General features: G+C 41.8%; 1 protein-coding gene across 1 annotated transcript in view; it reads left to right on the forward strand.

Annotated features, from left to right (window-relative positions):
- Positions 1 to 13,249, forward strand: part of tex9 (testis expressed 9) — a 97,916-nt gene that overhangs the window by 58,343 nt on the left and 26,324 nt on the right. Inside the window, exon 8 of the mRNA XM_063066511.1 lies at positions 5,753 to 5,835. Coding sequence (XP_062922581.1) covers positions 5,753 to 5,835 — 83 coding nt within the window. The remainder of the gene's footprint in view (positions 1 to 5,752; positions 5,836 to 13,249) is intronic.

The raw sequence follows: 13,249 nt of genomic DNA on the forward strand, positions 1-13,249 counted from the left end.
CTCTCTAGTACCTGACTCTTCCCCTTTACCCTCTCCTGACTGTTACCCACTTGTCTGTCTCCTGTGGCCCCAGTGTGACCACCTACCTTTAACTCCTTTCTATCATCTCCTCACTCTCCCTGACCAGACGAAAGTCATCGGCTGCATCTCTAGTTCCCTAACTTGGTCCCTTAGGAGCTGCAGCTCGACACACCTGGTGTAGATATGGCCATCAGGGAGGCTGGGAGACTCCAGGACCTCCCCCATCTGATGCCGAGCCCAGAAAACCGGCCTCTCACACATACTACTTGCTTTCCTCAATTAACACAGGTAAACCTACCTCGCCTTGTTACCGCCTCAGCCCGTTGAACCAATGCCCTATCACTCTGCTACCTCTCACTCCGCTGGATATGGCGGTCATAGGCAACACGGTATAAATGCCATGAAAATTAACCTTTTTGCAACACAGTGCATTGCAAACATGATGAACACAAATTAACATAAACTAATATAAATTACACATAACTTACACGTGCAAAAATTAAACAACAAATTAAACATTACAGCACTCAGCAAGTTGAGAGAGAAAAAGATGTATAGTCCAAGGTAGTATTAGTGTCAGAATTAAAACGTTTGGCCACCGGGAAGTCCCTCTTGTGGCAGTTGGTGCAGAGGTGCTCAACAAAGCAGTTAAGAGCCCGAATGCAGTGGGGAAGAAGCTGTTTGTTGTTGATCTTCGAAGTGGGGGGCGTCTGTACCTCCTTCTTGATGGCACTGTCAAGGAAAGGATCGGTGGGGGGGGGAGGGGATCCCTGATTAATGATGCCACTTTCTTGAGACATTGTCTGTTGTGGGTGTCCTTGATGGTGAGGACAGCTGTAGACATGTAGATAGCTGAATCCACCACTCTCTGTGGCTTCTTGCATTCCTGTACATTCGAGTTTCCAAACGAGGCTGTGATGCAACCAGGCAGAATGCTTTTCAATGTACATCTGTACGAATTTATCAAGAGTCTTCACTGACGTACTGAATCACCATAACCTTCTAAGAAATTAGAGACATTGGCATACCTTTTTCATGGTTGCATCTGTGTGTTGGGCTGGGATGTTAACATCCAGGAACTTGATACTGCTCACCCTTCTCACCACAGATTCTTCAGTGAGAACCAGTGTGTATTTGCCTGACTTTCCACTTCTAAGGTCCACAATCAATTCCATGGTTTTGTTCATGTTGAGTGAAAGGTTGTTATGGCCCTCTTCCAGCTAGCCTGTCTTACTCGTGTACACCACTTCATCACCTTCCATGATTCTGCCAACAGCAGTGGTGCCATTAGCAAATTTATAGATGGCTTTGGAGCTATGCTTAGCCATGCAATATGATGTGTAGAGTGATTAGAGTGGGGGCCTGTGTTGATAGTCATTGAGGAGGAGATGATGTGCTCTGTCAGTGAGGAAGTCATGAATCCAATTGCAGAGGGAGGTACAGTAGCCCAAGTCTTGGAACTTGATGAGTTTTAGTGTATGTCAGTGTTGAATACTGAGCAGTAGTCAGTGAACAACACCTGATAGTATTCATTTAGGTTGACCAGGTGGTCCAAAGTAGAGTGAAGTAGTGAGATACTGCAGTAGGCCTATTGTGGCAATGGGCAAATTGTAGTGGGTTCATGTCCTCGCTATGGCAGGAGTTGATTTGAGCCATAACCAGTCTCTCAAAGTACTGCATTGTAGTGGGGTGTAAGTGGACCGTAATGGTTGAAGCAGATGCTCTGCTCTCTTAGGCACCGGTGCAAAAGAAAGTGATATAATTGGTGCAACTCTGTTTCAGCAGCTCGCCATGTTCTTTGTGTCTTAGATTGTTTTCCCAGTTCTGCTCTATTCTGACAGAAATGCCAACCTGCATATCCATGCCTAGGAGCAATCAGTTTATGCTGGCACCTTGATTAGGTTCTTCATAATTTGTGCCACATCATGCATACTTGAGCACCTTTGAAGAAGATAGGAAGTGTCAAAAATTTGCACAATGAAAGCAAAAGCCACTGGAAATTACTGACTCATCTGAAAGTTGACGGTGATCATTTTTAATGGTATTTATAACAGGCCTCTCATGGTCTGAGTCGACGTTCCCTCTCTCCCCTATAATAGGTCCTTCTTGTTGTTGGATGTGTCAGTTATTTGTGAGTAAAAGAAACTATCATCTCAACAGTTCAGTTTCAAAGTAGCATTAATGCCTCCATCTGTCTATATTTTATACTCCTAACAAGCACTGGCTGTATGTACACACTAATGCTCTGTTCATTCAGGACAAATTTGAGATGCCAGTTTGGAAGCACATTGGCACAGCTAATGATTGAACATTTTATGCTACTAAATCTTTGTGAATCCACGTTCAGCCATATTAACCAAATACTACCAAGTTATCACTATTAACAGATCAAAGAAGGAAGTATTTTTTAAACTGTCTTTTAAAGCTCTACCCAACTGAGCTGATTCATGGAAGATACTGCATTTGGTAAAAAGTAAGTTATTTAGGCAGAAACTTCGGATGATAGGTTAATTGTTTCCAAAGTGAGCATAATCTGGGCTGTAATTGGCAAATGAAATGCTGATGGTGCTCTAAGCGGCATCTACCCAAATAGGGTTTCTGTTTGGCTTGTTAATGCACCATGTTCCCTGCTTCCTTATTCAAGATCTCTGAGGACCTAACATGGTTCCATCATATCGATGCAGCTATAAAGAAGGCAAGACAGTGACTAAACTTCATTAGGAGTTTGGTATGTCAACAAATATACTCAAAAACTTCTATAGATGTACCATGGAGAGCATTCTGACAGGCTGCATCACTGTCTGGTATGGGGAGAGCTACTGCACAGGACCAAAAGAAGCTGCAGAAGGCTGTAAATTGAGCTGGCTCCATCTTAGGTACTACCCAGGACATCTTCAGGTTGCGGGGTCTCAGAAAGGCACCCAGGACATGGACTTTTCTCATTTGTGCCATCAGTTAGGAGGTACAGAAGCTTCTTCCCCTCTGCCATCTAATTTCTAAGTGTACATTGAACCCATGAGCACTACCTCACTTGTTTAATATATATTATTTCTGTTTTTGCATGATTTTTAATCTATTCAATGTACGTATACTGTAATTTATTTATTTTTTCTTCTATATTATGTATTGCATTGAACTGCTGCTGCTAAATTAACAAATTTCACGACTCATGCCAGTGATAATAAACCTGATTCTAATTTAACTTGATTGTCATCCTTGAAGTCTATACAGTGCAGTGTAATGTTGTATTCTGGGAGCATAATCCGTACTGTTTTCTTCAGTATTCAATATGTCACAAGATTAAGTTGCATATGCAGCACAGATGCTAGTCCTTTGGTCCAAACTGTTCACTCAGCCTTCCATTACCTTTCTTCATTTAACTTTTCCCCTTTGAATTCTGCTGAGCAGCTCCACTAATGTCTGGGTTATTCAGGACTTTATCCTGCACCTCCCCCTCTCCATGACTCAACTCACAGGTAGATTAGTGGTATACTTGACAATCCAGGAACTGCATTATTTGTTATTCTGTGGTTTAGAAGTGCATCATAGAGATGTCTATTTAGAAATATAACTGCTGACAAAGGTTTTGATTGTGGAACTTCAGTAGTTTCAGCGGAGCTGCTCTCCCCATTGACCTGAACAAGATGTTGTTTTAGGGAAGCTCCCACATTCAGGCTGTGGAGAGCTACAATCTATTAGGATGAGCTAATACAGAACTTTCATTTAGAACTTGGGTCAACAGTTGAATTTCCATTTAGATATTAACCATTCAATTGTCTGGAGTCCTCTGCTGTCTTGGGTGAAATGAAGAAATAGTTATATGAAAATCTAAGACTTAGCTTATTCTCTTAAGCAATATCCTGTTTGGATTCGGCTTTCTTCTGTTTAGTTCCAATCTTGCTCCATTTGGACATTGTGTTGCATCTCCTCCTTTGGATTTTGCAGAAGTTATTACAGGTTGAGTACCCCTTATCCGAAATGCTTGGGGCTGGAAGTGTTTCAGATTTTGGAATATAGACTGTAATGAGATAACTTGGGATTGCCATTGCTTATGACTCTGAATTTATGTGCTACCAGTAAGCAGACTTTGTCTTGCACTTGTTCATCACGCATATATACTTAACAGTAAAAATTATGGCACACTGTTAATATAATGAAAATATAATGAGTGCAGGGTAACAAAAGCAGCACAACAGCTTAGGGAGAATATCTGAATCACTTGTTGAGAAACAACAAACAGCAGGTTTTCAGTCTTCACTTATGGTGTCTTGTTTTGATTAAAAGGTTATAGAACACTGTATTTATTTTTTTCAGTTTTTATGTAAGGTATATAAACAATCAGTATTGTTGATTTGTTCCGGTGTTAGATTTTCATCAGCAACAATCTTGACAGATTCATCAATGAATTTCTCTAGTGCTTCATGACCAGCTGACACTTTAAGAATTTAATGTCATGCCTTTTCTTAAATTTCTGCAACCAGCCTGCCGAATATTCACAATTACCTTCAATTTTCAATTCACGGTGATAGATCTTTGCTTGCTTCATGATTAGCACACCGTTAAGCAACAGGTTCACTCTACTGATTCACTGTTTCAATTAAAACTCAAGATCTTCATTTTTCACTTTATGCAGGTTTTTTCTATTTTTCGTTTCTCAGAACTGTCTGTGGTGCACAGAGTCCCACACATCACTTGAGAACCTTTCTTGCACTTTCTGGAATTTTCCATTTGTGATGTTATATGAGCGCTCAAAAAAATCTCAGATTTCGGAGGTTTCCAGATTTCATTTTTTTGGATAAGGGGTACTCAACCTGTATTTACATATACCAGATGCTCAAATTAGTTTGAGACGATCATGTATTAGTATTCAGCATTACAATGTGAACAGATTGAGAGCCGATGTAGATGTGCAACTCTTCCCTGGTTGTTTCTTTAATGAATTGCAACATCTTTTTGTGTTATAAATGTTGGATAATTAGATAGATCATTGCTTATATTTATTCTCTGCACAAGCCTCCTCCCTTTCCTTTGCCTTTAATTTATCAACAAATTCTTTTGTCTTCTTTCTCCTTTGACTTACTTAAACCTTATGAATTATCTCAATACTGTCTTCAGCAGCAAGTTCTCCATTCCATCCACTGACTGAATAAATATCTTACATTATGGCCTTCATTTCTGGTGGAAACATTCTCACGATGTCTAGTTATTCAAATTCATGAATAATTAAAAAAAACACATCCTCCCCTTGTCCCCATTTTCCTAGGAAAAGAACCACATTTTCAATTGCTATTGATTGTTAAAACCTTTCACCTATAAGTTATTCTGAAAAACCCTTTTTGCTTTTGCACTAGTGCTAATATTTTTTTGTTTCTTGAAATCCACTATTAGTTCAGGGCCTGCAGGGCATAAAAATAGAACTGATGCAAGAGTGGAGCAGAAAAGCAAGCTAATGTGAATAAATATCCCTCACTTTTCTAGATTTTGATCTCATCCTACTTGTAAAACTGAGTGGAAGGAGAAAGAAGGAGCCTCATTCTTAATTTGATATTTGATTGTGAATTTGTGGCTTTGAACTATGCTTCAGGATAGCTGCCTTTTGTAAAGTATCTTTTTAATGTATTAGTGATAAGTATATTGCATTGGATAATTATTTTGAAAGGCTATTTGATAAATTGTGTTAAATTAACTATAGAATTAATTTTTAAAATTCTGTTCCTTATTCTGAACTTAGAGGCTCAGATACGATTTCTGAAAGCAAAACTAAGAGTAATGCAGGAGGAATTGGATAGACTAGCTCATGAATACAACAAGAAGGTAAGGATCAAGTGTACGGTTACCTGGAGTATATGTTTATAATTAAATGGATTTCTATTCAGATTTTTTCAATGTAAGATTCAAATACCAATAATATCAAAGTCAGTACAATGCATATGAAAAGTAACTGATTAGTTAATTAATAATGAACAACCTATTTTATGATACACTGAAGAATGATTTGATTTGGATTGATTGTTGTCATATTGGCGGGGAATCTCACTCAAAACCTTGAAATAATCCTAGTGGATTAAACCCCAAATTATGGTTGTGTGACTGTGAAATAGGTTGGAGGTTTAGGAGCCAGAAGGTGATGAAGTGCACATACCAGCCAAGGGAGGGAATATGAATCAAGGCAGAGGAATTTTATCCCTGATGACGTGCAAGCCACGATCCTCAGCAACATATTTGCCACAGACCAATCCCAATGCAGACTAATGTTATCCAAAACTGCAGCTCAACCTCAGTCTTTCTTTCTATAATATGGTTGTACCTCACCTCAAGCAAGTTCTCTGCTGGAGTGGAATTGATCTCCATAACATGTGGGGAAATCATTCATCTTTTGTCATTTCTACTTGAGAGCTAAGATTGCACCATCTTTAATCAAAGTTGTAATATACAGAAGACTATTGTGCACGATTGGAGTCTGAGCTCCAAACTATGTTTGATTTTGAAAAAGGATCTGGTACTTTCCTGGTGTATATGACAAATAAACTCTTCTTTGACTTCCAGCCAGGTACAGGTATCGATTATAACTGACATTTTGATGACAAACTCTGCTATCTTCATCAGGGATGATGCTTGAGCTTGTCTGGTCCAGTGGTACTTATAACCTTCTGATTGGTTAGTCCTCATCCAACTGATGTCCGCTCTCCCACCTTGTTTACAATGGTATTTTCAGCGAGACCTTCGACTTTATTTAAATTCTTTTCCTCTAGCTTTATTTTCAATGGCATCGTGGTCCCAAAAACCATCGGCACGGTACAGTAGTTTTGTGCTGTCGAAGTCAGTCCAATGGCCATTGCAAATGCAATGTTCTGCTACCCAATTTCTTCAGGTAACCCAAATGGATACACCTCCTGTGCTCCTTGATGTGTGTTTCCATGTGTGTCCTGTCTGGCTGATATACACTGTTCTACATTCACAGGGAATCCTGAGTCCCAGGTCATCTTTGACCTGCATAAGCTGTGATTTGAGCTTCCTTATGGGTTTGTGGATGGTATGAATCCAGTACTACTTCAGGATCCTGGTGATCCTTTCAGAAATCGTGGAAATATAGGGAAGACAGGTGGTAGTGACGGGTTCCTCCTCGTTGTTAGGTTTCCTGGCTTTTTTTCTGGCATTTACAGAAGTCCACTAATCTTGAATTTTCTCAAAATTAACTGCTGCATATTTCACTTATTCAGGTATCAAGGTCATTTATTTACCTGAATCTGCTGCACAACACTGAGCCCAACATTCAGCATCCATGATAAGACCCTTGCTGATGTGGATCACTTCCCATATTTTAGGAGCCACCTCTCAGCAGGGACAGACATTAATGATGATCACCACCACCTTTTTAGTGTGTCAGGGCACATTCTGGCTGACTGTGGAAGAGTGATCGAAGATCATTCCCAGTATTAAACTCACGGTGTAATAAGCAGTTGTGAATCTTCCAGTCTCCCAGATGGCCACATCTGCGCCAGGTGCACCGAGATGCAACTCCTGAGAGACCATGTTAGGGATCTGGAGCTGTGGCTTGATGACCTATGTTAGGGAAAGTGAGTAGGAGATAGATAGGAGCTACAGGGAGTTAGTCACCTGAGGCTGCAGGAGTTAGACGAATGGGTGACTGTTAGGGAAAGGAAGAGCTCAGATAGTAAAGAGCACCCCTGTGGCCATCCCCCTCAGTAATCGTTATCTTGTTTTGGATGCTGTTGAGGGGGGCAACCTGACAGAGGATGACCACAGCGATTGGGTCTCTGGCACTAAGCCTGGTTCCGTGGTGCAGAAGGGAGAAAAGTAGATGAGGAATGCAGCAGTCATAGGGGAACCATAGTGAGGGGAACAGACATTAGGTTCTGTCAGCCCGATAGAGATATTCACGGGGTGTGTTGCCTCCCAGGTTCCAGGGTATGGAATGTCTCGGATCGGGTGCAGAGTATTCTGAAGGGAGAGGGTGAACAGCCAGAAATCTTGGTACACATTGGTTCCAATGATATAGGTAGAAAAAGGGAAGAGGTTCTGAAGAGCGAATTCAGGGAGTTGGGTGGGAAAGTGAAAAGCAAGACCTCCAGGATAGTAATCGCAGGATTGCTGCCTGTGCCACATGCTAACGAGCGCAAGAATAGCATGATCAGGCATATTAATGCGTGGCTGAGAGACTGGTGTAGGGAGCAGGGCTTCAGGTTCCTGGATCATTAGGGCTTCTTCTGGGGGAAGTATGACCTATACAAAAAGGTACACCTGAACCCAAAGGGGTCCAATATCCTAGCAGGCAGGTTTAATAGAGCTGTTAGGGAGGTTTAAACTAATTTGGCAGGGGGATGGGAACCGGGTTGAAGAAGGGGAATACAGAAAAAAATCTAAGTTAGTGTGCAACAGAGATGAGAGGAAGGACAGGCAGGAGATGAGGCATAATCATAGCCAGTGGAATGATTTACAACAAAAAGCAACAAATACTGGACCGAAAGTGTTATATTTGAATGCATGCAGCATAAGAAATAAAATGGACGATCTTGAAATTCAGCTACAGATTGGCAAGTATGACATTGTGGCCATCTCTGAAACTTGGCTAAAGGATGGCTGCCATTGGGAGCTGAACATCCAAGGATATACGGTGTATTAGAAAGATGGGTTAGTAGGCAGAAGGGGTGGTGTGGCCCTGTGTATAAGAAATAATATTAAATCATTAGAAAGGGATGACATAGGTTTGAAAAGTGTAGAGTCTTTATGGGTGGTGTTAAGAAATGGCAATGGTAAAAGGAACCTAATGGCAGTTGTATACAGGACTCCAAACAGCAGCCGGGATGTGGAATACAGATTACGGTAGGAGATAGAAAAGGCATGTCAGAAGGGCAATGTCATGATAATCGTCGAGGATTTTAACATGAAAGTGGATTGGGAAAACCAGGCCAGAACTGGACCTCAAGAGAGAGAATTTGTAGAATGCCTAAGGGATGGCTTTTTAGAACAGTTTGTTGTTGAGCCCACTAGGGCACTGGCTGTGCTGGATTGGGTGTTGTGCAATGATCCGGTGGTGATAAGAGAGCTTAAGGTTAAAGAACCCTTAGAGAACAGTGATCACAATATGATTGAGTTCACTTTGAAATTTGAGAAGGAGAAACTAAATTCCAATGTGTCAGTATTTCAGTGGAATAAAGGAAATTACAATGGCATGAGAGGGGGACTGGAAAGGGACATTAGCAGGAAGGACAGCAGAGAAGCAATGGCTGGAGTTTCTGCGAAAACTGAGGGAAGTGCAAGACAGACATATTCCAAAAAAGAAGAAATTTTCGAATGAAAGAATGACACTATTGTGGCTGACAAGTGAAGTTAGTGCCAAAGTAAAACCAAAAGGGTGGGTATACAGGGAAGCCATAGCTAGTAGGAAGATAGAGGATTGGGAAGCTTTTAAAAATTTTCAGAAGGAGATTAAGAAGGTCATCAGGAAGGAAAAGATGAATTATGAAAGGAAGCTGACAACTAATATCAAAGAAGATATTAAAATCTGTGGAATTTGTTGCCACAAGCAGCTGTGAAGGCCAAGTCACTGGGTGCATTTAAGGCAGAGATAGATAAGTTCTTGATTAGCCAGGGTATTAAAGGGTATGGGGAGAAGGCAGGGGAGTGGGAATGACAGCAAGAATTGGATCAGCCCATGATTGAATGGCGGAGCAGACTTAATGGGCCGAATGACCTGTTTCTGCTCCTATATCTTACGGTCCTTGTCCTCCAGTGCACATCAGGAACATGGGCACCTTGAACTGTGTGCTTCAGTGCACTGGAAAAGTGTCATCAATGCTGCCTGCAAATATCCTCCAGGTTGATTAGTACGATACTAAAAACCTCTGTCTTGAATGCACTCAGCATCTGTGCCTGCACAGTTTTCTAAGGTACATATTTACAGAGTTTCATTATCATTTGGTTTAAGAAATTTCTTCCCATCTCTGTATTGAATATCTGACCCCTTAATGTCATCCCGGGTTCTAGACACTGCAACCAGAGAAAATTCCAACTGTATAAATTGTACATTTCACTAAGATCGTTCACTACTTTTCTTAACTCCAGAAAATACAGGTCTGGTTTGTTTAATCTGTTGTTCCAGAAATCAGTCTGGTGAACCAGCTTCCTTAGCCTTGCACCACCTTCCCTAGCCAGGGAGACCAGACCTGTGCACACTATTTCAGATGCAGTGTCACGAGGGATCTATGTAGTAGCATCAGTACATTTCTACTCTTGTAGTGAAATCATATTACATTCATGATCAATATACTTTTTACCTTTCAACAGTTTTAGAATTGGGATCATCTTTATTATGACTGGCATATGACATGAAATCTGTTATTTTGTGGCAGCAGTACAGTACAAAGACATAAAAAATTACAAATTATCAATAAAGTAAGTAGTACAAAAAGGAATAGTAAGGTAATGTTCATGGACCGTGCAGAAATCTGATAGCGAGGAGGAAGAAGCTGTTACTAAGTCATTGAGTATGGGTCTTCAAGCTCCTGTACCACTTCCTTGATGGTGGAAGAGGGCATGTGCTGGATGGTGAGGATCCACAATGATGCACCACCTCTTGAAGGTGGCCTTGCTGGTCAGGAGGGAGCAGGCTGAGTCTGCAACCCTCTGCAGCCTCTTGTGATCCTGTGCATTGGAGGCTCCGTGCCAGGCTGCAATGCAACCAGTCAGAATGCTCTATGGTTGATCTACCAAATCTTCTCAAACTTGGATTGAAGTAGAACCACGAGTGTGCATTCTTCATGACTGCATCAATGTGTTAGGCCCAGGATAGATCCTGTGAGATATTAATGTCCAGGAATTTGAAGCTGCTCACTCTTTCCACTGCTGACTGCCCCCCACCCCCCAGGAGGACTGGTGTGTGTTCTCCTGAATTCCCCTTCCTGAAGTCCACAACCACTTTCTTGGTCTTGCTGATGCTAAGTGCAAGTTTGTTGTTGCAACACCACCCAAACAGCCGATCTACCTCAATCTTGTATGCCTCCCTATTGCCATCTGAGATGTTTCTAACAACAATGATGTAACCTAGGAATTTATAAACAGTGCTTGAGTTGTCTGTAACACTCTGGTTCCATCGGCTGTGCAAGTCTAGGGAAGACGATCTAACGTGTGAGATTGAGGTGCAAGCCCACCCAGAAACACCCTGTTTCTGTGGATGTTACAAATAAGTACCACAAAATGACAGATAGTACACCGCATTAAAGATTTAGCTTTATAATTCTTAATTTGACTAAAGTGTTAGAAAAGGAAGAAGCAGAAAAAGGGCCCATTTTAAATGAAACAGTCTAATGTGCACAAGTTGGAGCTCATGGTTTCCCCTTCGCCGATCTTCCTTCGATCTCCCCGGGCTTCATCGAATCACAGCCCCACTCTGGGTCGACTACTCCAGCCTCTTCTCTCCAGCATTTTCTCTCTTCTCCCCTCTCAAAAGCCCCAAGCCCAACCTTTGTGTCCCTCACCAGAGAGACCTCCGCCGAATCCGTTCATTCCAATTGGATGGCATACATTTCTCCTATCTCTTAAATTCAACAGTAACCCAAACATGCAGCTTACACAGAGAACAGAAAAGCTTAACAGAGAAAAAATTTGAACTATGTGAACCAGGGCATTACATGTGCTTAGCCACACAGTCATGAGTGTAGAGAATAGAGCAATGGGCTAAGCACACATCCTTGAAATGCACTTTTGTTGATTGTCAGCAAGAAGGAAATGTTATCACAAACAAGAGAAAATCTGCAGATGCCGGAAATCCAAGCAACACATGAAATGTTGGAGGAACTTAGGAGGGTCCTGCTGAAGCATCTTGGCCAAAAATGTCAACTGTACTCTTTTCCATAGATGCTGGCTGACCTGTTGAGTTCCCCCAGCATTTTGTGTAGGAAATGTTATCACCAATCAATACTGATTGTGGTTTCCCAATGAGAAAGTTGAGGATTCAGTTGCAGTGGGAGGTATAGAGATTTAGGTTTAGAAGCTCGGTGATTAATACCGGGGGAATGATGGTGTTAAATGCTGAGGTGTAATAGAGAAAAAGTAGCTTGATGCATGCCTTGTGTTTGCTTTGCTGAGTGGTAGTCAGTGAGATTGCATCCAATGTAGACCTATTGTGGTGGTAGGCAAACTGTAATGGGTTCAGGTCAGGAGTTAACTCTAGCCATACCAACCTCTCAAAGCACTTCAATTGCAGTAGATATGAGTGCTACTGGGTGATAGTCATTGAGGCAGCTCACCCTGCACTTGAAGTGAATTGACTTTATTTCTTGCATCCTTCACATACATGAGGAGCAAAAATCTTTACGTTACGTCTGTCTAAATGTGCAAAGTACAATTTATAGTAGTATGTACATACAATAGTGTATAGCATAGAAATACAATTGTATCAGCGTGAATTAATCAGTCTGGTGGCCTGGTGGAAGAAGCTGTCCCGGAACCTGTTGCTCCTGGCTTTAACACTATGATACTGTTTCCCAGGTGGTAGCAGCTGGAACAGTTTGTAGTTGGGGCAACTCGGATCCCCACTGATCCTTCAGGCCCTTTTTACACACCGGTCTTTGTAAACGTCCTGAACAGTGGGAAGTTAACATCTACAGATGCACTGGGCTGTCTGCACCACTCTTTGCAGAGTCCTGCGATTGAATGACAGTTCCCATACCAGGCAGTGATGCAGCCAGTTAGGATGCTCTCAATTGTGCCCCTGTGGAAAGTCCTTAGGATCTGGGGACTCATGCCAAACTTCAATTGTGTGAGATGAAAAAGATGCTGTTATTCTTTCTCCACCATCCAGCCGGTGTGTACAGACCACATGAGATCCTCGGTGATGTGTATGCCGAGAAATTTAAAGCTGTTCACCCTCTCAACTCGAGATCCGTTGATGTCAATAGGGGTTTGCCTGTCTCCATTCCTCCTGTTGTCCACAACCAGCTTGGAATGATTGCTTGGGCACTGGAATGATTGCTGTCCTTTTGAAGCAGGTGGGAACCTCAGACCACAGCAGTGAGAAGTTGTCCTTAAGTACTCAACTCAGTTGGTCAGCAAAGGTTTTCAGTACCCAGGGCCATACACTATTGGGGCCTGAAGCCTTGCAAGAATTTACCCTTTTTGAGGATATTTGGATATTATTCTCTGAGGCAGAGATCAGAGTCACCTGATGCTGGGGGTATTCGCAAAGGGTGTAGTGTTGTTTTCTCTT

Source organism: Mobula hypostoma, chromosome 13 (assembly GCF_963921235.1).
Source record: "Mobula hypostoma chromosome 13, sMobHyp1.1, whole genome shotgun sequence".
Taxonomy (NCBI): Eukaryota; Metazoa; Chordata; class Chondrichthyes; order Myliobatiformes; family Myliobatidae; genus Mobula; species Mobula hypostoma.